Raw genomic sequence first — 27,009 nt, 5'->3', positions numbered from 1 at the left:
CCAGCGTCATCCGGGTTTGACCGGTGTAGGCTGTCATTGTAAATAAGAATTTCTTATTAACTGACTTGCCTTGTTAAAGGTTAAATACATTTTTTAAAAAGCAGGAGAAATCATTTTAGTTATAAAATGTTAGATAATTTCAGTATCACATCTTACATGCTGACCAGACGACTCGCGCATCATCGCGAGCATGTTGATTTTGTCCACCCCCACCAGACGTGATCAGGACATGCAGGTTGAAATATCAAAATGAACTCTGAACCAACAATATTCATTTGGGGACAGATTGAAAAGCATTAAACATGTATGGCAATTTATCTAGCTAGCTTGCTGTTGCTAGCTAATTTGTCTTGGGATATAAACATTGGGTTGTTATTTTACCTGAAATGCACAAGGTCCTCTACTCTGAAAATTAACCTCTCTAGGGAACGTGAGACTGTAGCGTCCCACCTCTTCAACAGCCAGTGAAACTGCAGGGCACCAAGTTCAAAACAACAGAAATCCCATAATTAAAATTCCTCAAACATACATGTATTTTACACCATTTTAAAGACACACCTGTTGTAAATCCAGCCACAGTGTCCGATTTCAAAAAGGCTTTACGACGAAAGCAAACCAAACGATTGTTAGGTGAGTGCCTATTCACAGAATAACACAGCCATTTTTCCAGCCAAAGAGAGGATTCACAAAAAGCAGAAATATTGATCAAATTAATCACTAACCTTTGATCTTCATCAGATGACACTCATAGGACTTCATGTTACACAATACATGTATGTTTTGTTCGGTAAAGTTCATATTTATATCCAAAAATCTGAGTTTACATTGGCGCCTTACGTTAAGAAGTCACAAAACATCCTTTGATTTTGCAGAGAGCCACATCCAATTTACAGGAATATTCATAATAAACATTGCTAAAAGATACAACTGTTATGCATGGAATTTTAGATGCACTTCTCCTTAATGCAACCGCTGTGTCAGATTTTTTTTTTTTAACTTTACGAAAAAAGCAGCCCATGCAATAATCCGAGTCGGCGCTCAGAGCCCAATCAAGACACAAATATAGCCGCCATATTATGCAGGCAACAGAAGTCAGAAGTAACATTATAAACATTCACTTACCTTTGATCTTCATCAGAATGCACTCCCAGGAATCCCAGTTCCACAATAATGTTTTTTTTTTCCCGATAATGTCCATTTATGTCCAAATTCCTCCTTGTTCTAGCGTTCAGCACACTTTCCAAACTCACGACGCGCCGGCAGGTCCAGTTGAAAGTACTGACGGAAAGTTAAAAAAGTTATATTACAGTCCGTAAAAACAACATGACAAGCGAAGTATTGAATCAATCTTAAGAATGTTTTTAACATAATTCTTCAATAATGTTCCAACCGGAGTATTCCTGTGTCTTCAGAAGTGCAATGGAACAGAGCTCGCTCTCACGTGAATGCGCATGTTCAGGTCATGATAGACCTTACTCATTCCTCTCTCCTTTTGCCCCACCTCACAGTAGAGGCATCAGACAAGGTGCTACCGACTGTTGACATCTTGTGGAAGCCTTAGGAAGTGCAACATGACCAATATCCCACTGTGTCTTCAATAGGAGCTGAGTTGAAAATCGACCAACCTCGGATTTCCCACTTCCTGGTTGGATTTTTTTTCTCAGGTTTTTGCCTGCCTGATGAGTTTTGTTATACTCACAGACATCATTTAAAAAAAAAATGAAACTTCAGAGTGTTTTCTATCCAAATCTACTAATAATATGCATATTCTAGCTTTTATGGCTTTGTAGCAGGCCATTTACTCTGGGCATGCTTTTCATCCGGACTTGAAAATACTGCCCCCTACCCCAAAGAAGTTAATCCACAGATAAAACGGGAAACCAAGTTTGTTTTCTAGTAATCTCTCCTCCTTCAGGCTTCTTCTTTGGACTTTATATGGGGGTTGGCCACCAACTTTAAGATGCATTACCACCACCAACTCGACTGGAGTGTGGACCTCAGTTCATCTTTCAATCCCCCACGTGGGTATATGCTCCTAAAAACCTATGGGAGAAGCGGGACTTTCAGAGCCTCAAGCTTCACAAATCGAAACCAGTTCTATTTTAGCGCCTGGCTACACGGACGCTTGCGAGCATTGGGGGTGCAATGAACCAGTCGACCAAATGGGCTCAGCCCTACTCTCCAGCTAGGCAGTGGAGGACGGTTGGCAGTCAGGACAATTGGGTTCCCCGTTATTGTGACCAGGATCGAATACAATCTACTGCTCTCAGCTCTATTCAATTGAACTGATTCCATTTAGTCTGGAATACGCCAGCTTTTTCTCGCTCGGTCTCCCTCTATATATGTCCCTTTCTATATACGTCTCTCCTTTATGTGTATAAAATATCTGCCCTTGCTACTCTGCATGTGGCTCTGGCGTACTCCCCTTGCCTTGAAATCACTGAGTGACTTCCAAAGAAGGTTCACACTCCCCTGTTACAAAGTGTGTCTGTGTCTCTGTCACACTCACTGAAGTGGAAGATGTCTGCTGCTTGCCTGAGGCTGGTTCGGCAGGCAAAATATGAGTGTGTGTGTGTGTGTGTATATATATATACATACATACATACATACACATACACATACATACACACACACACACACACACACACACACACACACACACACACACACACACACACACACACACACACACAGTCATTCTCCAGTGCTCAGTGATTGTCACTCGTGAGGTTAGGACATGCAGAAATGTGGCTTTACTTCCCTGTCAGTGTTAATAGACATGTCATCATGTCACAGAAAGACACTGAGGTGTGTGTGTGAGAGGCCACAGGGTTCCGCTTCAGATGAAATCGCATCGTGCAGTGTGTTCCCCCCGAGGGAAGCAGAGAAAACAAAGATGAAAGAAAAAACCCCAGGGAAAGAGGGAGAAACTCATAGAGGGGGCTGACAATGGGTCTGTCTGCTGTCTCCGCTGCTGCTCTGCACCGATTCAATGAGCCGTGTAGGCCTAGCTTTTTTTTATCCCCCCTCTCTGGTGTGTGTGGTAAATCAGAGATTTGAGCCAGTATATCGGTTGAGTGGTCAAGCAGCACAGATCCTTGTGGATCTGCAGCATGGCCAGTTGTCTAATTCTCACTCTCGTCATTTTTTCTCTCGCTCTCTCTCACTCATTATTTTCCCTCCCGTTCCCTCTCTCCTATATTCCTCTCTCTCATTCAGTGGGGGTTTCAATGTTCAGTTGAATACTATTAAAACGTGACTGCTCATTGTCAGGCCACTGCTGAAGGTGTCTGCATGCATCATGGCATTTCTTCTTGAGGCAGGCTGAAGTCGGTAGACGAACTCTACGCCCATTCGTCTGTGATTGGTCAACAGTAAGGATTCTTCAGTAAAGTCTTTGTCGTTCATTTTCGTGCACATTTTTTTTTCATTTAGAAATACTACACCAAAAATCTTGTAAAATTGTCCAACTAAGATCTCGCAAAACAACGTCAAAACGTTGAAAAACGTCAAAAAATCTGAAATTTGTCTGACTATTTTGAGGACGTTTGTACTGGCTATGGCGTCTCTCAATAGACAAACCGTACTATTGCCACTTTTTTTTTTCAAGTTTTTGAAGCGAATGTCTTTTAAGGGAGTATGCAAGCACACTTGATCGCATAGCAACTACTTCCGGCGCCGACAGAGATGGCCGCCTCGCTTCGCATTCCTAGGAAACTATGCAGTGTTTTTTTTTACGTGTTATTTCTTACATTAGTACCCCAGGTCATCTTAGGTTTCATTACATACAGTCGAGAAGAACTACTGAATATAAGATCAGCGTCAACTCACCATCAGTACGACCAAGAATATGTTTTTCGCGACGCGGATCCTGTGTTCTGCCTTTCACCCAGGACAACGGAATGGATCCCATGCAGCGACCCAAAAAAACGACTCCGAAAAAGAGGGAAACGAGGCGGTCTTCTGGTCAGACTCCGGAGACGGGCACATCGTGCACCACTCCCTAGCATTCTTCTCGCCAATGTCCAGTCTCTTGACAACAAGGTTGATGAAATCCGAGCAAGGGTAGCATTCCAGAGGGACATCAGAGACTGTAACGTTCTTTGCTTCACGGAAACATGGCTCACTGGAGAGACGCTATCGGAGGCGGTGCAGCCAGCGGGTTTCTCCACGCATCGCGCCGACAGAAACAAGCATCTTTCTGGTAAGAAGAGGGGCTGGGGCGTATGCCTTATGGCTAACGAGACATGGTGTGATGAAAGAAACATACAGGAACTCAAATCCTTCTGTTCAGCTGATTTAGAATTCCGCATTATCTACCAAGAGAATTCTCTTTGATTATAATCACAGCCGTATATATCCCCCCCCCAAGCAGACACATCGATGGCTCTGAACGAACTTTATTTGACTCTTTGCAAACTGGAATCCATTTATCCGGAGGCTGCATTCATTGTAGCTGGGGATTTTAACAAAGCTAATCTGAAAACAAGACTCCCTAAATTTTATCAGCATATCGATTGCGCAACCAGGAGTGGAAACCTTGGATCATTGTTACTCTAACTTCCGCGACGCATATAAGGCCCTGCCCCGCCCCGCCCTCCTTTCGGAAAAGCTGACCACGACTCCATTTTGTTGATCCCTGCCTACAGACAGAAACTAAAACAAGAGGCTCCCACGCTGAGGTCTGTCCAACGCTGGTCCGACCAAGCTGACTCCACACTCCAAGACTGCTTCCATCACGTGGACTGGGACATGTTTCGTATTGCGTCAGATAACAATATTGACAAATACGCTGATTCTGTGTGCGAGTTCATTAGAACGTGCGTTGAAGATGTCGTTCCCATAGCAACGATTAAAACATTCCCTAACCAGAAACCGTGGATTGATGGCAGCATTCGCGTGAAACTGAAAGCGCGAACCACTGCTTTTAATCAGGGCAAGGTGACTGGTAACATGACCGAATACAAACAGTGCAGCTATTCCCTCCGCAAGGCTATCAAACAAGCTAAGCGTCAGTACAGAGACAAAGTAGAATCTCAATTCAACGGCTCAGACACAAGAGGCATGTGGCAGGGTCTACAGTCAATCACAGACTACAAGAAGAAATCCAGCCCAGTCACGGACCAGGATGTCCTGCTCCCAGGCAGACTGACTAACTTTTTTGCCCGCTTTGAGGACAATACAGTGCCACTGACACGGCCTGCAACGAAAACATGCGGACTCTCCTTCACTGCAGCCGAGGTGAGTAAAACTTTTAAACGTGTTAACCCTCACAAGGCTGCAGGCCCAGACGGCATCCCCAGCCGCGTCCTCAGAGCGTGCGCAGACCAGCTGGCCGGTGTGTTTACGGACATATTCAATCAATCCCTATACCAGTCTGCTGTTCCCACGTGCTTCAAGAGGGCCACCATTGTTCATGTTCCCAAGAAAGCTAAGGTAACTGAGCTAAACGACTACCGCCCCGTAGCACTCACTTCCGTCATCATGAAGTGCTTTGAGAGACTAGTCAAGGACCATATCACCTCCACCCTACCTGACACCCTAGACCCACTCCAATTTGCTTACCGCCCAAATAGGTCCACAGACGATGCAATCTCAACCACACTGCACACTGCCCTAACCCATCTGGACAAGAGGAATACCTATGTGAGAATGCTGTTCATCGACTACAGCTCGGCATTCAACACCATAGTACCCTCCAAGCTCGTTATCAAGCTCGAGACCCTGGGTCTCGACCCCGCCCTGTGCAACTGGGTACTGGACTTCCTGACGGGCCGCCCCCAGGTGGTGAGGGTAGGCAACAACATCTCCACCCTGCTGATCCTCAACACTGGGGCCCCACAAGGGTGCGTTCTGAGCCCTCTCCTGTACTCCCTGTTCACCCACGACTGCGTGGCCACGCACGCCTCCAACTCAATCATCAAGTTTGCGGACGACACAACAGTGGTAGGCTTGATTACCAACAACGACGAGACGGCCTACAGGGAGGAGGTGAGGGCCCTCGGAGTGTGGTGTCAGGAAAATAACCTCACACTCAACGTCAACAAAACTAAGGAGATGATTGTGGACTTCAGGAAACAGCAGAGGGAACACCCCCCTATCCACATCGATGGAACAGTAGTGGAGAGGGTAGCAAGTTTTAAGTTCCTCGGCATACACATCACAGACAAACTGAATTGGTCCACTCACACAGACAGCATCGTGAAGAAGGCGCAGCAGCGCCTCTTCAACCTCAGGAGGCTGAAGAAATTCGGTTTGTCACCAAAAGCACTCACAAACTTCTACAGATGCACAATCGAGAGCATCCTGGCGGGCTGTATCACCGCCTGGTACGGCAACTGCTCCGCCCACAACCGTAAGGCTCTCCAGAGGGTAGTGAGGTCTGCACAACGCATCACCGGGGGCAAACTACCTGCCCTCCAGGACACCTACACCACCCGATGTTACAGGAAGGCCATAAAGATCATCAAGGACATCAACCACCCGAGCCACTGCCTGTTCACCCCGCTATCATCCAGAAGGCGAGGTCAGTACAGGTGCATCAAAGCTGGGACTGAGAGACTGAAAAACAGCTTCTATCTCAAGGCCATCAGACTGTTAAACAGCCACCACTAACATTGAGTGGCTGCTGCCAACACACTGACACTGACACTGACTCAACTCCAGCCACTTTAATAATGGGAATTGATGGGAAATGATGTAAATATATCACTAGCCACTTTAAACAATGCTACCTTATATAATGTTACTTACCCTACATTATTCATCTCATATGCATACGTATATACTGTACTCTATATCATCGACTGCATCCTTATGTAATACATGTATCACTAGCCACTTTAACTATGCCACTTTGTTTACATACTCACCTCATGTACAGTGCCTTGCGAAAGTATTCGGCCCCCTTGAACTTTGCGACCTTTTGCCACATTTCAGGCTTCAAACATAAAGATATAAAACTGTATTTTTTTTGTGAAGAATCAACAAGTGGGACACAATCATGAAGTTGAACGACATTCATTGGATATTTCAAACTTTTTTAACAAATCAAAAACTGAAAAATTGGGCGTGCAAAATTATTCAGCCCCTTTACTTTCAGTGCAGCAAACTCTCCAGAAGTTCAGTGAGGATCTCTGAATGATCCAATGTTGACCTAAATGACTAATGATGATAAATACAATCCACCTGTGTGTAATCAAGTCTCCGTATAAATGCACCTGCACTGTGATAGTCTCAGAGGTCCGTTAAAAGCGCAGAGAGCATCATGAAGAACAAGGAACACACCAGGCAGGTCCGAGATACTGTTGTGAAGAAGTTTAAAGCCGGATTTGGATACAAAAAGATTTCCCAAGCTTTAAACATCCCAAGGAGCACTGTGCAAGCGATAATATTGAAATGGAAGGAGTATCAGACCACTGCAAATCTACCAAGACCTGGCCGTCCCTCTAAACTTTCAGCTCATACAAGGAGAAGACTGATCAGAGATGCAGCCAAGAGGCCCATGATCACTCTGGATGAACTGCAGAGATCTACAGCTGAGGTGGGAGACTCTGTCCATAGGACAACAATCAGTCGTATATTGCACAAATCTGGCCTTTATGGAAGAGTGGCAAGAAGAAAGCCATTTCTTAAAGATATCCATAAAAAGTGTCGTTTAAAGTTTGCCACAAGCCACCTGGGAGATACATCAAACATGTGGAAGAAGGTGCTCTGGCCAGATGAAACCAAAATTGAACTTTTTGGCAACAATGCAAAACGTTATGTTTGGTGTAAAAGCAACACAGCTGAACATACCATCCCCACTGTCAAACATGGTGGTGGCAGCATCATGGTTTGGGCCTGCTTTTCTTCAGCAGGGACAGGGAAGATGGTTAAAATTGATGGGAAGATGGATGGAGCCAAATACAGGACCATTCTGGAAGAAAACCTGATGGAGTCTGCAAAAGACCTGAGACTGGGACGGAGATTTGTCTTCCAACAAGACAATGATCCAAAACATAAAGCAAAATCTACAATGGAATGGTTCAAAAATAAACATATCCAGGTGTTAGAATGGCCAAGTCAAAGTCCAGACCTGAATCCAATCGAGAATCTGTGGAAAGAACTGAAAACTGCTGTTCACAAATGCTCTCCATCCAACCTCACTGAGCTCGAGCTGTTTTGCAAGGAGGAATGGGAAAAAATGTCAGTCTCTCGATGTGCAAAACTGATAGAGACATACCCCAAGCGACTTACAGCTGTAATCGCAGCAAAAGGTGGCGCTACAAAGTATTAACTTAAGGGGGCTGAATAATTTTGCACGCCCAATTTTTCAGTTTTTGATTTGTTAAAAAAGTTTGAAATATCCAATAAATGTCGTTCCACTTCATGATTGTGTCCCACTTGTTGTTGATTATTCACAAAAAAATAGTTTTATATCTTTGTTTGAAGCCTGAAATGTGGCAAAAGGTCGCAAAGTTCAAGGGGGCCGAATACTTTCGCAAGGCACTGTATATATATATATATATAAGGGAACACTAAAATAACACTTCCTAGATCTGAATGAATTAAATATTCTTATTAAACACTTTTTTCTTTACATAGTTGAATGTTGTCACGAACCGGCTCAAAGCCCGTAACAAAGGGAGACAACGTGGAGATAAGGAGTAACAAAATATATATTTATTAACTAAAGCAACTAAGGAAAATATACACTACTGATTACATACACCATTGACAGGTGCCAAAACAAACAAACAAAAGGCCACCAAGAACCACAACACAATCTACAAAGGTGTCTGCATGGAGAGTCTCCTCCATGAATGTGGAAGAGGTCTATTTATCCTGGGACACACCTGGCCCACGGCGTCTCCAGACTGTCACGTCTGTCACATGTGCTCAGTGTGAACCTGCTTTCATCTCTGAAGAGCACAGGGCGCCAGTGGCGAATTTGCCAATCTTGGTGTTCTCTGGCAAATGCCAAACGTCCTGCACGGTGTTGGGCTGTAAGCACAACCCCCACCTGTGGACGTTGGGCCCTCATACCACCCTCATGGAGTCTGTTTCTGACCGTTTGAGCAGACACATGCACATTTGTGGCCTGCTGGGGGTCATTTTGCAGGGCTCTGGCAGTGCTCCTCCTGCTCCTCCTTGCACAAAGGCAGCGGTAGCGGTCCTGCTGCTGGGTTGTTGCCCTCCTACGGCCTCCACGTCTCCTGATGTACTGGCCTGTCTCCTGGTAGCGCCTCCATGCTCTGGACACTACGCTGACAGACACAGCAAACCTTCTTGCCACAGCTCGCATTAATGTGTCATCCTGGATGAGCTGCACTACCTGAGCCACTTGTGTGGGTTGTAGACTCCGTCTCATGAAAGCACCGCCAGCATTCAAAAGTGACCAAAACATCAGCTAGGAAGCATAGGAACTGAGAAGTGGTCTGTGGTCACCACCTGCAGAACCACTCCTTTATTGGGGGTGTCTTGCTAATTGCCTATAATTTCCACCTGTTGTCTATTCCAATTGCACAACAGCATGTGCAATTTATTGTCAATCAGTGTTGCTTCCTAAGTGGACAGTTTGATTTCACAGAAGTGTGATTGACTTGGAGTTACATTGTGTTGTTTAAGTGTTCCCTTTATTTTTTTGAGCAGTGTATTTGAGTGGTCCATTTGTTTTTTTCCCAGGACAATGGGGAATAAAATGTGTTTTTAGGAGTTAGTTTGCATAAGATGACAACAAAAGGACACTAGCCTTGCTTGTAGGCGCGTTGGGCCAGTAACCGAAATCTGTCCAATGATTGGCTGAATCTGTTTTATTCAGTAATATTGTAGTTTTAGGGTGATTGGGGAGGAATAGAAGGGGCAGGGGCAATCAGGGTTGATTTTCAAGGGTTTACTAAGAGAGATTGGAGGGTAGTATGGAAGAAAAGAGGGCGAGACAGAGACCAACAGAGAGCCGGAACGAAAGACGGGCTAGGGGGGTGTTGAAAGTGTTAGAAAGTGTTAGTTGAAACAGGAAATGGGTCTCTTCCTCCGGTCTGGTTCTCATGACATCCTGATGACATCCTGTGGGCTGATATCACAGGCCCGCTGTCCTATTTTTAAAAATGTATTTCACCTTTATTTAACCAGGTAGGCTAGTTGAGAACAAGTTCTCATTTACAACTGAAACCTGGCCAAGATAAATCAAGCAGTGCGACATAAACAACAACAGATTTACACATGGAATAAACAAACATGCAGTCAATAATACAATCAAAGGTATGCACTGTATATAGACAGTCCCGCCCTATCCTGCCCTCTCTAGTCCCGCCCTATCCTGCCCTCTCTTGTCCCGCCCTATCCTGCCCTCTCTTGTCCCGCCCTATCCTGCCCTCTCTCGTCCCGCCCAATCCTGCCCTCTCTCGTCCCGCCCAATCCTGCCCTCTCTCGTCCCGCCCAATCCTGCCCTCTCTCGTCCCGCCCAATCCTGCCCTCTCTCGTCCCGCCCAATCCTGCCCTCTCTCGTCCCGCCCTATCCTGCCCTCTCTCGTCCCTAACCTGTCCTGCCCTCTCTCGTTAGTCTTCTTTTCCCCAGTGACCCCACCCATCTACCCTTTTAGGGTTTGAGTTTTTGTACCAGAACACAGATTTATGCTCAGTGTTGTATACACCGCAGTAATACTGTCTGTGAAATGCTGGAAGTCTTGTTTATATATGTAGATATGTGGTGGGCTGCAATTGTTTAGATTGGTTTCTCTTAGGGATGTTAACGGTTTACTGTTAATTGGTTAGATGCCGAAAATACATTTGAGCGTCATGCTTATTGGTCTATAGGATAATTTGCATAATTGAGTGGAATTAAATTGATGCGTCTTTTGTTAGTTAATCGTGTAAATTATTTATGACATTCGCACAGCATGTGTTACAGAACCTAGTAGCTGAATAATATCACTTGTCGGACAGTGCAGCTCTCAAACAGCTGGATGCTGCTGGAGTGAAAAGTGTTCTTATTCGAAGCCCAGTCATTGTGCAACAATTCTAAATGCAATCGCATGTTAAAAACAGGTTGGGCCGGCCGCTTCAACAGCACAATGGGGAGTTTGTCTTTGGAAAGAGAGGCGTGAAAGAGGCCTCAGCCTTAAACCTGTCCTTTAGAAGTTTCAGGACTCCTCCCTGCATGCTTCAGACAGAACTTTAAAGAGAACGTTGGAGGAGAGGGTACCTAAGTATTCACTCGTGTGTATATGTCCGTCAGCTGAGAGATCCAGGGCAGGAGGAATACGTTTTATTTTAACCCTGCTTCCCAGTATACCCTCCCAGTTTACCCACGCCCGGCAGCCCATTCCAAGGAGCCCTCTCACCATCGTCTCCCATTCCTAGCACCCTAGAGTAGACTTGGGCGGAATATCGTCTTTCGGGATATTTGAAAATAGCCATGGGATGTTTTTTTTTTTTTTAATACCGTCAATACTGTTAACTATTTCGTTTATGTTTTTCAGTACATTTTCATGTTTGTAGCTACTTTTTAAGTAAATACTTGCAGTCAACTTGTGCAATATGTAAGGAGATTGCGTTCTTCATGTCGCATTAGTTCACATTATGAAGCTTACCGTAGTTCCCCAGAACAGTTGAGCCAGTCGTGTTTGTTTGTAAATAGCACAACGGGAGGAAGCTGGATCAGAGTCCATTTGTGTATTTACAGGGGTTGTGTTTTATATTGACAGTAAAGTGTTTTTCTTCAATAGAGTGATCAGGGAAGTACAACTATAGTTTTCCTTCACAGAAAATACATTAGTGCAACACATTTGGCTGGCAGCCACACAAGTAAATGAGCTTACAATTGAAAAGGTAGGGTGCATTTTTTTTAATTTTTAACGATGAATGGCCATCATATTTCTAATGTTTATCGTAAAAATAATGAGACCAATATACATTTCCTAATGCAAGATTAACTTTAGGAAAAACATAAGTCAAAGCGCTGTCTGCTGATATGCCCGTTCGTGAATTCTCATCCGAGTGGAGAAGTGTAACTGAGGCACAAAATAAGTCTGATGCCGAGCAGAAATTACAATAAGAAGCATTATAGATCTTTGTTTACAGAACGCAGCAAGATATTTCTTATGCTTTTTTTAACCTTTTTTTTCCCCTGTGTGGAAAAACGAATTCTGCGTTAACTAGCAAGTTTAATCTTAGGGGTCGCGTTATCTAAGTAAGTATCTGAGTTAATAAAGGGGACGGGGCATCATAATGTGTTAGCTTTCTGCCATGTTTGAGAAGTCAAAGCCCTTTTGGATGAGTCATCTGTACAGCTGCTCTGCTATATTTTTGATTTCCTTACGCTCCTCCCCCGTCTTCCCCGAGCAGCAGGCGGGCTCCCGAGTGGCGCAGCGGTCTAAGGCACTGCATCGCGCTCCTAGAAGCGTCACTACAGACCCTGGTTCGATCCCGGGCTTGATCACATCCTGGCTGTGATCGGGAGTCCCATAGGGCGGCGCACAATTGCGCCCAGGGTTGTCCTGGTTAGGGTTTGGCCGGTGTAGGCCGTCATTGTAAAATAAGAATTTGTTCTTAACTGACTTGCCTAGCTAAATAAAGGTTGCCCTAGCGAGTCCAGTACTCTTTTCCCTTCAGATTAACACAATACCTCTCGTTCACATTCACTTGTAAATGTCCAAACTCACAAAAAATAACGTGTGTGTGTGTGTGTGTGTGTGTGTGTGTGTGTGTGTGTGTGTGTGTGTGTGTGTGTGTGTGTGTGTGTGTGTGTGTGTGTGTGTGTGTGTGTGTGTGTGTGTGTGTGTGTGTGGTCACTTTAACCACATGTACATACTGCCTCAGCCTGACAAACCGTTGTCTGTATATAGCCTCGCCACTGTATATAGCATGTCTTTTTACTGTTTTATTTCTTTACTTGCGTCTTGTTCACCTAATACCTTTTTTTTGCGCTATTGGTTAGAGCCTGTAGGTACAAATACACTGATGTATAATTTTATGAGCTGGATTGCCGGTCTTTGCAATTTGTTTATTTTCATTTGCGCTCGTTAGCATATTTAGCTAGCAGCCTCCGTGGAAATTCATTATTACTTGTGCTAATTTTGTTAGCATTCTGCTAATAGATGGCCAATGGGTTTTTTTGTCTTTTGAGGCCTCATGTGTGCTAAACACATGGTAATACCATAAATCCCGGGATGAGAGAAAGACGGTATTATGATATGAAAATCTGGATACCGCCCTAGCCTTGAGACCCCTTCTCTCCCCTCAAACACACAGGCTTTCTTTAAGGCTAGTGGTAGATTATTAGTAAAAATAGAGAACAATAAAGGACCAAGACTGCTGCCTTGCAGAATACCACACTTTACATGTTTTACATTAGAGAAGCTTCCATTAAAGAAGACCCTGTTCTATTGGATAGATGGCTCTCAACCCATGATATGGTAGAGGATGTAAGGCCATAACACTTAAGTTTTTCCAATAACAGACTACGGTCAATAATATCAAAGGCTACCATTACAGCTCCCACAATCTTATCAATTTCTTTCAGCCAATCATCAGTCATTTGTCAGTGCAGTACACGTTGAGTGCCCTTCTCTATAAGCATGCTGAAAGTCTGAAATTGCTCACAGACAAGGTTTTGGCTAATAGTCAGTCAATCAGTCACTGAGTGTCAGTTGGTGTGCGACGTGGGGCTGAGGCTACTGAGCAACACGAAGACTGGAGATTGACGTTCTGCAGAAGTTAACTTCAGTAATGGACAGCAACGTTTGAACGTGTGTTTTGTATGCCATTTACTATTATGTTATTTCTCACCCAAACTGAGCATCTGGTCCTGTCCTCTCTCCCGTCAAGGTTTCAGCACAGCTAAATTAGACTCTTCCACTGAGCCCCCCATTCTATAGAGCTGATGCTGGCTGGCTGGCTGGCTGGGCTAGAATGACTCTGCCAACTCACTAAAATAGTCCCGTTCTGCTGTGATGCACACACACTCTCTCATTCCATTAGATCTGCCAGTGTGAGGTTTGGTATTGGAAGTGGGGTGTTGTAAAAATAAATTGACCATCTTACGAGGTACTAGTCTGGAGGGGCTTAACATTAGTTCACCCCCAAATAAATGTTTTTTTTGCCATAGCTCTCCAAGAAGGTCTGAGCCTACTGTCAGTCTTTACAATTTATGTGGGATTGAGGCATGTAGATTTCTACTAATGAATGAATTCCAGAACAGGATTATAAAACCACTTAATTAGCCTAATGTCTGACGTTCAGAATTTGGACAGGTTTTGGTGGTAAATGAAGTAGCCATCATGTTGTAGCTTGGGGATCTGGACATTTACCTTAGTCTCTATCGCTCGCTGTCCTAAACTGCCCTTGACCAAACCACACACCCAGTCCTCTGGCTGTGATTAGCCCTGGTTTGTGACTTGGCGCCTAGTCTCTCTCTCTCCCTCTCTCTCTGTCTCTCTCTCTGTCTCTCTCTCTGTCTCTCTCTCTCTCATCAATAAAAATCAATTTAGCCTCAAATAAATAATGAAACATGTTCAATTTGGTTTAAATAATGCAAAAACAGTGTGTTGGAGAAGTGAAAGTGCAATATGTGCCATGTAAAAAAAGCAAACGTTTGAGTTCCTTGCTCAGAACATATGAAAGTTGGTGGTTCCTTTTAACATAAGACTTCAATATTCCTAGGTTGTAGTTAATATAGTATTTATAGGACTATTTCTCTCTACCATTTGTATTTCATATACCTTTGACTATTGGATGTTCTTATAGGCACTATAGTATTGTCAGTGTAACAGTATAGCTTCCGTCCCTCTCCTCGCTCCTACCTGGGCTCGAAGCAGGAACACATCGTCAACAGCCACCCTCGCAGCGCTACCCATCGCACTTGCAGAGCAAGTGGAATAACTACTCCAAATCTCAGAGCGAGTGACGTTTGAAACGCTATTAGCGCGCACCCAGCTAACTAGCTAGCCATTTCACATCAGTTACACCAGCCATTAGGCTGATAGGCTTGAAGTCATAAACAGCACTGTGCTTGTGAAGAGCTGCTGGCAAAATGCTGTTGGCAAAATGTTTTTTTAATAAGAAGTTTAATGCTAGCTAGCAATTTACCTTGGCTTCTACTGCATTTGCGTAACAGGCAGGTTCCTCCTGGAGTGCAACGAGAAGCAGGTGGTTAGAGCATTGGACTAGTTAACTGTAAGGTTGCAAGATTGAATCCCTGAGCTGACAAGGTAAAAATCTGTCGTTCTGCCCCTGAACAAGGCAGTTAACCCACCGTTCCTAAGCCGTCATTGAAAATAAGAATGTGTTCTTAACTGACTTGCCTATTTTAAATAAAGGTATATAATTTTAAAAAATCGGCGCCCAAAAAGACCAATTTCCGATTGTTATGAAAGCTTGAAATCGGCTCTGATTTAATCGGTCGACCTCTAGTCTGTTCACTTCTGCTGATTGGCTACTTCAAAAGCCCATTTGTCTCTCGCCTGCCTCATAAAATGGAGGATGTTCTGATTTTGAACTCTGATTTCTCTCTGCCTTTTTCCTCTTTCTTACAATGGCCTGCTATATAAGCTACAAACCCGTACTGCTTCACTGTCCCATGTGAATCGCAAAGAAGTATTCTTGCTGTCTTATGTTATTCCCAGTACTATGGCTTGTGCAATATTTAAGTGTTTTGTTGCTGTACATTTGACAGTTTTTCCCTCCCTTTCTCTTTCCTCGCTTCGTCTCGCTCTCACTCCCTCAGCCCCATGAGTTTGACGAGTGCAGGCTGGATGTCAGTGTTAACGACAGCGTGTGGTACCTGAGGGCCACAGACCCAGAACACAGACACCAATGGATCAACTCCATCGAACTACACAAGGTAAGACTTACAATAATACACACACACACTGGAGTGTTCAATATGTCTTTCTTTTACCTTGGCTGCATGTTTCTTATCGTCACATCTAATGTCTACCTACGAGTGCCAGGTAATAAGATATCATGTAGGTCATGGTTGCACACAGTCCGATCAGGGATGTGGTACATATACTGAACCAAAAATATAACCGCAACAATATTTCATTGATTTTACTGAGTTACAGTTCATATAAGGAAATCAGTCAATGTCCAGATCCCCCACTGGTCAGTATCTGGTGTGACCACCATTTACCTCATGCAGCGCGACACATCTCCTTCGCATAGAGTTGATCAGGCTGTTGATTGTGGAATGTTGACCCACTCCTCTTCAATGGCTGTGCGAAGTAGCTGGATATTTGCGGAAACTGAAATACGCTGCCGTACACGTCGATCCAGAGCATCCCAAACATGATTAATGGGTGACATGGTCTGGTGGTGACTATGCAGGCTATGGAAGAACTGGGATATTTTCAGCTTCCATGAGTTGTGTACAGATCCTTGTCATGGGGCTGCAGACCTGCCAACATGCACGCATTTTGCTTAACCACTACGCAATTCTCTGTTCATGTCCGAGTTAAAAGTACGCAGAAATGAATAGGGCCTGATTTTTTTATTTTAAACATTTGAATGAAAAATAAATCCACTGAGTAAATCTGACATCTAATTCTCGAGCTGCCACATGCAGATGTACGGAGTTTGTGCCAACCCGACATGGAGATGAATACATCATTATTGGACGTAGCTACCCCGTGTCTGCTTTTCCTCCTGTTTGTTGTGTTGCTGAGTTTGCCGACTGTCATCTGTACATAAACACATGGACAAATCCCTTATCGGCTCCGTGTGTTGTGGAAAGGTCAACGTTAGAGAAGCTAACGTTAGAGAACATAAGATGGACATTCAGTGGGCTCTAAAGTGACAGCAGTTCACTCACATTTGCTAGTGAAAGAAATGAAATGCAAATACGAAAATGAACTGGTCGCATTTGTGCGCGTGATATATTTAATTCTGCGTCCCATTAGTTGTATTTTCCACGTAACATTACGAGGATCACGCAACCTGATAGACTAACTAATTATGATCCATGTCACAAAAAGCATAATCTAAACATCTTGGCATTAAATGGAATTTGGGAGTTTAAAAGAGTGCACGATGAAGATTGAATGAATGTCCGCTATTAGCTATAGCGGCAATGCTTCTAAAAATGCCTTTACACCAGATTTGATATTTTTCCAATTTCGACTATCTGAAATTATGTCTGCGCTGCAAAGAAATCCAATAGGCACCTTTTTACATAGGCTGAAGCAGCAGACTTTTCTAGCAAACAGCGTTCAGATTCCCTTTGCGGTAGCCTACTTAAGCTTTGTGTAGCCAGTTTGCGATAATTTGTTTTTATGTTTTCAAAATGATTTGCTCTTAGTGTTGATTAGGAACCGTGTCTAAAAAGCCAATACTTGTGAGCTGTATTCCTCTACTATAGAGACTAAACTATAGAGACTAAACTTGGGGGCATATGCTAAGAAAAACGTTATAGATAATTATCTCCATTCTACACTGTACATGTAATGGAACAAACATACAGACAATCTGTGCTAATTCCACAAAACATATATTTATTTTATATGTTCTGTACTTAGCAGTATGAATCTTTTATTTCTGTTTTGTAAATACCTTTTTCAGAGGACTGAACTGAACCACGTGTGATCCATAATGTTTGTCTAAGCACATGAATCTCAAATTTGCCACACACGTCTGGTATTCTAAAAAGTTGGACAGTGTTGGCAGGTCTGGGGCTGTGCATTGTCGTGCTAAAACATGAGATGGCAGCAGATGAATGGCACGACAATGGGCCTCAGGATCTCGTCACGGTATTTCTGTGCATTCAAATTGCCATCGATAAAATGCAATTGTGTTCGTTGTCCGTAACTTATGCCTGCCTACACCATAACCCCACTGCCACCATGGGCACTATGTTCACAACGTTGACATCAGCAGACCGCTCACCCACACGTCTCCATATACGTAGTCTGCGGATGTGAGGCCGGTTGGAAGTACTGCCAAATTCTCTAAAACGACGTTGGAGTCGGCTTATGGTAGAGAAATTAACATTCAATTATCTGGCAACCGCTCTGGTGGACATCCCTGCATTCAGCATGCCAATTGCATGCCCCTTCAAAACATGAGACATCTTTGGCAATGTTGTGTGGCAAAATGGAACATTTTTGTGGCCCTTTATTGTCCCCAGCACAAAATGCACCTGTGTAATGATCATGCTATTTAATCTGCATCTTGATATGTCACACCTGTCAGGTGGATGGATTATCTTGGCAAGGGAGAAATGCTCACTAACAGGGATGTAAACAAATTTGTGCACATTTTAGAGCAATGAGAAGCTTTTTGTGCATATGGAGAACTTTTTATTTCAGCTCATGAAACATGAGACCAACACTTTACATGTTGCATTTATATTTTGGTTCAGTGTAGATGGTTGAGTTGTTTTATTCATTTCGTATCAACCAGGCACTCACTCCGTTTTACGTGTGTGTGTGTGTGTGTGTTTCTATCAGAGTCTAAGAGAGGGGAGGATAGACAGTGGAGTCATCCAGAGGACATCACTAGTCCCTCCAGCAGCAGTGTGTTTAATGGCAAGTCTACCTATACTAAACCAGCTACTGTGTGTTCTACTACCATTTAGCACAGTGCCCTTAATCCAGTGTGTGTGTGTGCGCGCTTTACCCAGACTTGTCATTTTCTGTTCTCACCATTGAAAGCAGGTCAGATAATGAGTGGCACCTATTGTTTACACTCCGGTGTTAAAGGATAAAGTTCCCAGGGAGGGGTTCTCACTGACACACACGCAGTAATAGGTTGTACAGGGCTCTGCATCACTGATCCAGTTTATAATTGTTTCCAGACGCTCTGATCCTTCTGGAATTAGGTCCTGTTACTCATCAGAGGGGGGGAGAGAGGGAGGGCGGAAGAGGGAGTTGTGGATGGATTAGCGTAGAGTTTAGGATGGAGGGGTGGGGGAGAGGCAAGATGTGGAGGGAGGAGGAGTGTACGAGTGGGAGGACCATAATAGACAGAAGGGATTCTTCACTCTGACAGTCTGAGGCTATTTTCTAGGGAGGGATATGCTTACGCAATGGTAATGGGTTGTGAGAAGGCTTTGGTGGGATTTACGGTATTACTGGCATAGCACACAGGGAAGGGGGTGCTAAAAATGCAATAAAAGCCCATTGGACCTCGATTACCAGAATGCTAACAAAATGAGCACAAACTAATAGTGAAATCACATACACTGTTAGCTAAATGCTAACAAGTGAAAACAAATTCCGAAGACAGGTAAATTCAGCTCATAAAGTTATACAAGCTTAGCTAGTAGCTACCAAATGTCATTTTCGGCGAGTGTGGACATTTACAAGTGGAAGTGAACATGAGATTGTGCTAGTGAACAAAGTTGTGATGCTTTTCTGAAGGACGAGCAGCATGTGTACATGAAGCAGAGGGTGAGAAGAACAAAGGAGGGGAAAAAACGCTAGTAGGAAGCACAGGGGAAAATGGCAACTGTACAGACAACTCATTCAGAGCTCTTTGGCAAAAAGCCATTCTAAGATATCTGATGGCAAACATTTTACTAGTGAAATGCATACAAGCGTAACTTCACCTCATGTGCACCGCTCAACAGAGACTCGCCGATTAGATAGAACACTACGGACTCACCAGCTCCCGCAGTCTCCCGTTGTGCTATTTACAAACAAACACGTGACTGGCTCAACTGTTCTGGGGAACTACGGCAGGCTTCATAATGTGGCCAGCGACATGAAGAAAGCAATGGGTTTTTATTTCCTAACTTATTGTTGACTGCAGGTGTTAACTATTTTTTTTATGATACATATATTCACATTTTATTGGAAAAACATCCGTTTGAACGGTTTTGAAAAACCATCCCGTGGCTTTTCCTAAATACCCCGATATGCGGTATACCGCCCAAGCCTAGTTGTGAGGTTGCAGGTGGTGTGAAGGAAAGGGTGTCAGAGCCCAGAACACAGCAGAACAAATAGTAGACCTTGTCCTATGAGCATGTAACTAACATATTTAAATAGTGAACATTGTGTTTGTATGTGGTGTCAGACACTAACGCTTCAGAACATAATGATGAATTTGTCCTTGAAGGCAGAGTAACCGCCCCACCCTTCAAGGGATACTTGGGGATTTTGACAATGAGTCCAGTATAAAGGAAGTTGGAGGTAGTATATCGGTTGCACTAGTGCTGGCTAGCAACTTCTTTCCAGCTGCACGCAGAGATATACAAATGGTATCCGCCAAGTTCGTCTGACTGGGGAAGAAGAAAAAAGGGCAAAATCCCGGAGTATCCCTTTAAGGCATCCCCATGCTTCCCACCCGAAACAGGTTGTGTGTGTATTATGACATTTTGTGAAGTTTTGGTCTTCAATGGGTTTTTTTTTTCGTGCACACATTTTGTCTCGAGGCAAGTCTGTAGCTGAAGTCTATGCCCCTTCGTCAACCGTAGGGATTCTTCAATTAAGTGTTTAATTCAATTAGAGACAAATGCTTTCATGCACATTTTTCCCCTTGAGAAATACTGCACCAAACATCTGCATGTAAAATTGCGCAAAAATGTATGACAGATTTCTTGGGTTATCTTCGATTAATTCAGACTATTTTAAGGAAGTGTATACTGGCTACAACATCTCAAGATGGAAAAACAAAACTTTTTTTCAGCTTTTCTTCTCATTTTTCAAGCGAAGGTCTGAAGGGAGTATGCGAGCACACACGTTGGGTTCGCCTAGGATGGACGCCAGCTGAACCAACGCATGCGGAAGGCTTTCTCCTCTCCCTCCCTCCTTTCCTCGCTCTCTCCTGACACATGTTAGTCATTCCTGGCAGTGGGTTTTGGGAAACCCCTCCGTGTCACACTCTTCCCCCTTCCTCTTGTTCCTCCCAGCCCCAGGGTGACCCTCTGATTCAGCCAGAGCAGGAAGGAATGAGTCACACACACACACACACACACTACGCCTTCTCCCCACAGTGAGTCACCAGTCAGAAACTCTCAGCCTGTGAGGAGGCCCTTCCCTCCCCCTCGTAGTCTCTTGTCTCCCTCTGATCGCTCTTCAGACTCACAGCAGTGTCAACTTTCACTAGAGAAAAACAATCTGGTCAGGGCTAAAATGTTCTTAAATTCTTTTATATAGTAAATAATATTTTGTGTTGCTCTTTGCTACTTGAGTAAACATGGTCTGTGTGTGACTGTATGGAAAGTTCCACGTCTGTCTGGTAAAATATTCTTATCTGTTAGTACACCTAGATAGACAGCTGGTTTCACATAATGAGTCCATCTCCGTCTCTCACTCACTCTGACAGACGTTTTAGTACTGTAGCTATGTGTGTGTTTAAGTTATATTCAGACTGGGGCATTGCATATTTACTCTTTCTCTCTCTCCTCTTCATCTCTCCCTTCCCCATCTTTCTTGGTCCTTGAGTGGCGCAGCGGTCTAAGGCACTGCTAGAGGCGTCACTACAGACCCGGGTTCGATCCCGGGCTGTATCACAACTGGCTGTGATCGGGAGTCCCGTAGGGTGGCGCACAATTGGCCCAGCATCGTCCAGGTTAGGGGAAGGTTTGGCCGGGGTAGGCGGTCATTGTAAAATAACACCTGACTTGTCTAGTTAAATAAAAAAATGAAAATACAATTTCTGGTGAATGTGTTTGTATAAACTGATAGCAAACACACTGCTTCTTTGATCTTGTGGCCGATTTTGTCTTTATCAATCAGCCAGATAAAAGTGCATTATATTCATTAGCAGCTCTGTGATTTGGCAGATAGCGGCTGTATTGAATGGTCATTGTTGAAATGGGTATAGCTGAGAGGGCGACAGTAGTATTGAAAGCCCTGGTGGAGGCAGGAAAATGGTTACTCGTGGTCATTGACCGATAGTAAGCTCTGGGTGGGTGATGCAGGGCCAGGCAGCGGCCATGGGAACAGTCTGCCACCTGGTGGTGAGGATTGGAAGCACACGCCGTCTTCATCTTCGTTTGGAAATGCTTAACTAGGCTACACGCTCGGTTCCACTTGAACCCTTAACCCTGTGTTATGGCCCCACACAGTGTCTGTACTCTTTTCTGAGTGCTAATTCACACCGGGTGAATCACTATGTCCTCTCCAGACAGATCTTCCTTTTCCCACCTCGCTCGCTCTCTCTTAAGTGTCACGGTTCGGTAAGAAGTCAGGGATTCTATCCTCTGTTAGAGGAAGTCACCCAATACTTCATTCTGTGACAGTGTTCCATGGTCACCGTGGTCACTGTTGCTACGGTCCCACTGTGTTGCTGTGTCAGGCTCATAGAGAACTGTGTGGTCAGGGTGATGTTGCACACACTCCTGAAACATACAGGGGTGCTTGTGTAATGGTGAGAGAGGATGTGATTCTCATTTAAGTTAAGACGTTGTTTTTAAGTCAAAAAAATATGCGTTATAACCCATCCTCTCATACAAGATGTACTGGCTAAACCTTGTTTACCACACCCGTAGAACCGTGGTCATATGAAAAGACACGTGAATAACATGTACACAGAGGAAAGAGTCAAGTGAAAATGTGTCAGCATGACTTGTCAGAAACACAGGTAGTGATTGGGAGGGGAGGACAGAGCTAGAGATGGGACACACAGAGAAAAGAAATGGGGTCGGAGAGTGTTTAACGTTCACCTCATCCTCTGTCCCAGTGTGACAAGTAGCGGTGAAGGTGCTTGGGGATCAGGAAGTTTACTGTTGAGTGTTTGACTGAATACACCGTGGGTCTGTCTGTGACTGTGTGACAGGGTGAGTTGAGATGCGTTACATGTGGCGTGATACGGTGACTTGTATGTCACCTCCCCTTGCTGCTGCTGACGAAGCGCTTAGGACACTTCATGTTTTGGCTAATGTGTTAAGTTGATAGCGATGTGGATATATACTTAACGTTATCGTCACTCTCTTCCCTCCCTGTGTCTAGGCGGAGTCTGGGTATGGGTCAGAACCCAGTCTGAGGAGACATGGCTCCATGCTGTCTCTCACGTCTGCTACCAGCGGCTACTCTGCCACATCCACATCCTCCTTCAAGGTGAGACCTAAACACACACACACACACACACAGAGTGTTTGCTGACCGTGCCGCTCCTCTGTTTGGACCCGAAAGGGTCACAGCCTGAGAGAGAAGCTGGCGGAAATGGAGACGTTCAGAGACATCCTGTGCAGACAGGTGGACACGCTGCAGAAGTACTTTGACGGCTGCTCCGACGCTGTCTCCAAGGATGAGCTGCAGAGAGACAAAGGTAAGACGATGAATGAATCTGTCAATCAATCAGATGCTTATGTCAGACAAATTCTTAAGTGCTGGACAGCCACAGGTCTACGATCCTTTGTGTAACTGTGGAGGAAGATACTTCCACATGCACTCTGAGACAGCAAAACCAATACGTTCCTGCAAATGAACAGAAAACACCGCAACAGCTACCTCCAAAAAACAATGGCAAAGTGCCACAAAAATGTTATTTGGTGTTCCCAGCAGAAATGCTGTGTGTGTGTGTGTGTGTGTGTGTGTGTGTGTGTGTGTGTGTGTGTGTGTGTGTGTGTGTGTGTGTGTGTGTGTGTGTGTGTGTGTATCGATCATGAAAATATTCAGAGCTTTGGGGAAACATTTGCAGAATCTTCAACGGAATGTGTTCCGTCAACCCCCTCATTGAGATGCAGTCATTTCTCTGTCCCTCTCTTTCCCTTTCTCACTCTCTCTTTCTGTCTCTCACCCTCCCTCTCATTATCTTCCTCCACCCCCTCTCTCTCCCCCTCTCTGTCTGCAGCCAGAACATTTGCTCATGGTGGAGTTTGCGCTTTGTCACCGTGCCGAACGATGGCTCTGAATGACCACGAACAATCAAACCGTTCCTTTGTTACCCATCAAATCCCTTCCTCGTTCCCTCCTCTCATGCCCCCTCAGTCCATCCATCCCTTACTCCTGAATAAGAGGCCAGGCCATTGTTGTTCTGAGGACAGTAGAGTTCTGTTAGCGTGCCGTGCTGGGTGGCTGCATAGGCAACTCTTGGCACTACTCTGGCTCTATTGATGACTCTTTGCAGGGGCTTTATAGGGACTGGTGTACTACTGTTTGACGATTGCTGATCTCTCTCTCTTTTGCGCTCTCGTTCCCTCTTTTTCTCTCCCTCCTTCTCTCTCTAGTTGTTGAGGATGATGAGGATGATTTCCCCAACACTCGGTCAGACGGAGAGTTCATCCACAACAACAACGGCAGCAAGGAGAAGCGTGAGTACAGCAGATTCACTTCTATAGAAAGGTTACATAGCTTGCAGGTTCAACCTTTTTTGAGGCTATTTGTGCTTTTGAAAACTATTTTTTGAAAATGAAAAACTATTTGTAGTCCATGTGTGTATGCATGTAGTAAACATGAAATATGATTAGTGTCCTGAAATAAATGTTTCAAAACACCTAGCTATGTTTAAACGTGTTTTTACACGCACATTCTTCTCTGTTCAGTGTTCCGATCTCTGAGCCCTAAGGGCATCAATGGAATAGACTTTAAGGGCGAGGCGATCACGTTTAAGGCCACCACAGCCGGGATTTTGTCCACCCTGTCCCACTGCATCGACCTGATGGTGAAGAGAGAGGACAGCTGGCAGAAGCGACTGGACAAGGAGACGGAAAAGAGGAGGAGGATAGAGGAGGGCTACCATTCCGCTCTCTCTGAGCTCAAGAAGAAGTCTCACTTTGGAGGGCCTGATTACGAGGTGAGACGACTGGGTCGGTTCTGATGGTTTTGAGTCAGGTGGGAAAAGACACCCGTCGTTCTCAGTAGGTAATGAGCGCCGTGTTGCTCTTCCCTTTTCTTATCCTTCTTTTCCTCCTCCCTCTCCTCTTCCTCCAGGAGGGGCCTAACAGCCTGATCAATGAGGATGAGTTTTTCGATGCCGTTGAAGCAGCTCTTGACAGACAAGACAAGATGGAGGAACAGGTACAGGAGCCAGGGCAAAACCCCTCCGCCTCTATTGATAGAGATGAAATCCAATTCTATGATGATAATGATCAATCTTCATATTAAATTGAGTGTTTCATCCTGGCCGCGTGTGTCTCTAGTCTCACACCGAGAAGTCGCGGATACAGAGATCCAGTCCAGTTCCCCCGGGAGATGTCTACTCCACCATAGGATCACACAGATTCGCTGACAAGGTCATTCGCCTCATTTAGTCCATGAACACGTCACTTTAACAGTCACCCTCACGCTATGCTCGCTCTCTCTCTCTCTCTCTCTCTCACTCTTCCCGTTACCTCGTTCTCTTTGTTTGGTCGTGTTCTCTTGTTTTCCTTCCTCATCCCTCTCTTCTCATCCTCCCTGTAGCCCCATAGTCACTGCCCCCCCCCAAATCAGTGACACCAATCCTCGAGGACTGGAATTGCCCACCCCTGCATTATATTATTGGTTGCCACCCTGAGTCACTACACTATATTTAGCTAGCATGCTTTTGTCTTTGTCTGCTAGTACAGAGATTGACTGGCCTTTGCAGTTTGCATGTCATAGCTGTTACCTCACCACAGTACAATCAGTGGTTTGTCTTTCCTTTAACACATTTGTGTTTTGTCAGTGAGCTGTTTTCCATCTGACATTTAACCCCATATGTCCCTCATGTTCCTCTTCCTGGTTGCTTTTAATAGGTGGAGGAGATGGTGCAGAATCACATGACCTACTCGCTGCAGGATATGGGCGGGGACGCCAACTGGCAGCTGGTGGTGGAGGAGGGGGAAATGAAAGTAGGGGGAAAGGAGAGAGAGAGGAGTGATTTGATTTATGCATGTGCCTTATGTGAAAGAAAGCAAGAAAGAACCTTTGTTGCCAGTACTTCAACTAAGTAATTCTATCTTCAATCCCATAGTTGAAGTAAAGTAGTAACCACGGTACCCCTCTCTGTTTTGTGTAGGTGTACAGGAGGGAGGTAGAGGAGAATGGTATTGTCCTGGACCCCCTGAAGGCCACCCATTCTGTGAAGGGAGTCACGGGACATGAGTTGTGTCACTTCTTCTGGGACACGAACGTACGCAACGACTGGGAGAGTAAGTCTCATCTGAACATTGTAAACATTAAGTTCTGTCATTTCTTGCTATGTTCCTTATTTTTAGTGGACATGTTCTAATCTGTTTCTCTGTCCGTCTCTCTTTTCATTCCTTCAGCCACCATTGAGAACTTCAACGTTGTGGAGATGTTATCAGACAACGCTGTAATCGTCTATCAGACACACAAGGTAAGAGGGAACGTGTAAAACACACACAATCTATGGGCTCTGAGAAAAGATTGGGTTTTTAAAGGAAGGAGACAAAGCCAAAACCTGAAGACTTGTGATGTAAAGCAGCATACATGTGAACTGTATTGCAGAGGGTGTGGCCAGCATCCCAGAGAGACGTGCTGTACTTGTCTGCTATGAGGAAGATCCTGGCTAACAACGAGAACGACCCAGACACCTGGCTGGTCTGCAACTTCTCTGTGGACCACGACAACGCCCAGGTCATTTGACCCCATCCTACCATTTATGAGCTTCAAGATTTTTGGGGTGTTGTATTGATTAGTTAAACACTTATTCAGGTCCGTCTTTGACCAGGTCTCTCTGGCAATAAATATTTGTGTCTCGGTGAGACAACCCAAATAATAATAACAAAATGATGGTTAATTAAAATATTCAACTTGGTAAGAATCTCCTATGCTTGTAATTGATCTTCCTCCATGTCATTGTCGCCCTGCAGCCCACCAACAGGTGTGTTCGTGCCAAAATCAACATTGCCATGATATGCCAGACCCTGGTTAGCCCACCAGAGGGCGACCGAGAGATCAGCAGAGACAACCTTACCTGTAAAATCACCTACGTCGCCAATGGTGAGCTCATCTCTTTAACCGCTCTAATAGGCACTAGAGATGGCCATGCTAGAAGGGACAAAATAAGCAGTATTACCATGGCCATGTAGTACATTGCCAGTAACTACGTATTCTTCAATTAGGATTTGAGTGACTTCCTTTTCGGAATAATAAGGTTAGGGTCCGGGTTCATGTTATAGGGTTAGTGAATGTTAGGCAAGCCAACAAGTGCAGAGGCAAA

General features: G+C 44.5%; 1 protein-coding gene across 2 annotated transcripts in view; it reads left to right on the top strand.

The window, feature by feature from the left end:
• Window positions 1–27,009, top strand: part of LOC139388096 (ceramide transfer protein-like) — a 37,412-nt gene that overhangs the window by 7,200 nt on the left and 3,203 nt on the right. The window contains exons 3-15 of one of the 2 annotated variants that reach the window (XM_071134659.1): window positions 15,707–15,823; window positions 18,426–18,503; window positions 22,872–22,979; window positions 23,055–23,190; window positions 24,092–24,175; window positions 24,407–24,657; window positions 24,795–24,881; window positions 25,004–25,096; window positions 25,580–25,675; window positions 25,843–25,975; window positions 26,093–26,163; window positions 26,295–26,423; window positions 26,660–26,789. In XM_071134659.1, coding sequence (XP_070990760.1) covers window positions 15,707–15,823; window positions 18,426–18,503; window positions 22,872–22,979; window positions 23,055–23,190; window positions 24,092–24,175; window positions 24,407–24,657; window positions 24,795–24,881; window positions 25,004–25,096; window positions 25,580–25,675; window positions 25,843–25,975; window positions 26,093–26,163; window positions 26,295–26,423; window positions 26,660–26,789 — 1,513 coding nt within the window. The remainder of the gene's footprint in view (window positions 1–15,706; window positions 15,824–18,425; window positions 18,504–22,871; window positions 22,980–23,054; window positions 23,191–24,091; window positions 24,176–24,406; window positions 24,658–24,794; window positions 24,882–25,003; window positions 25,097–25,579; window positions 25,676–25,842; window positions 25,976–26,092; window positions 26,164–26,294; window positions 26,424–26,659; window positions 26,790–27,009) is intronic. The other variant, XM_071134660.1, reaches the window with a different exon arrangement.

This window comes from Oncorhynchus clarkii, chromosome 29 (assembly GCF_045791955.1).
Source record: "Oncorhynchus clarkii lewisi isolate Uvic-CL-2024 chromosome 29, UVic_Ocla_1.0, whole genome shotgun sequence".
Classification (NCBI taxonomy): Eukaryota; Metazoa; Chordata; class Actinopteri; order Salmoniformes; family Salmonidae; genus Oncorhynchus; species Oncorhynchus clarkii.
This window is presented reverse-complemented; position numbering and strand designations above follow the sequence as displayed.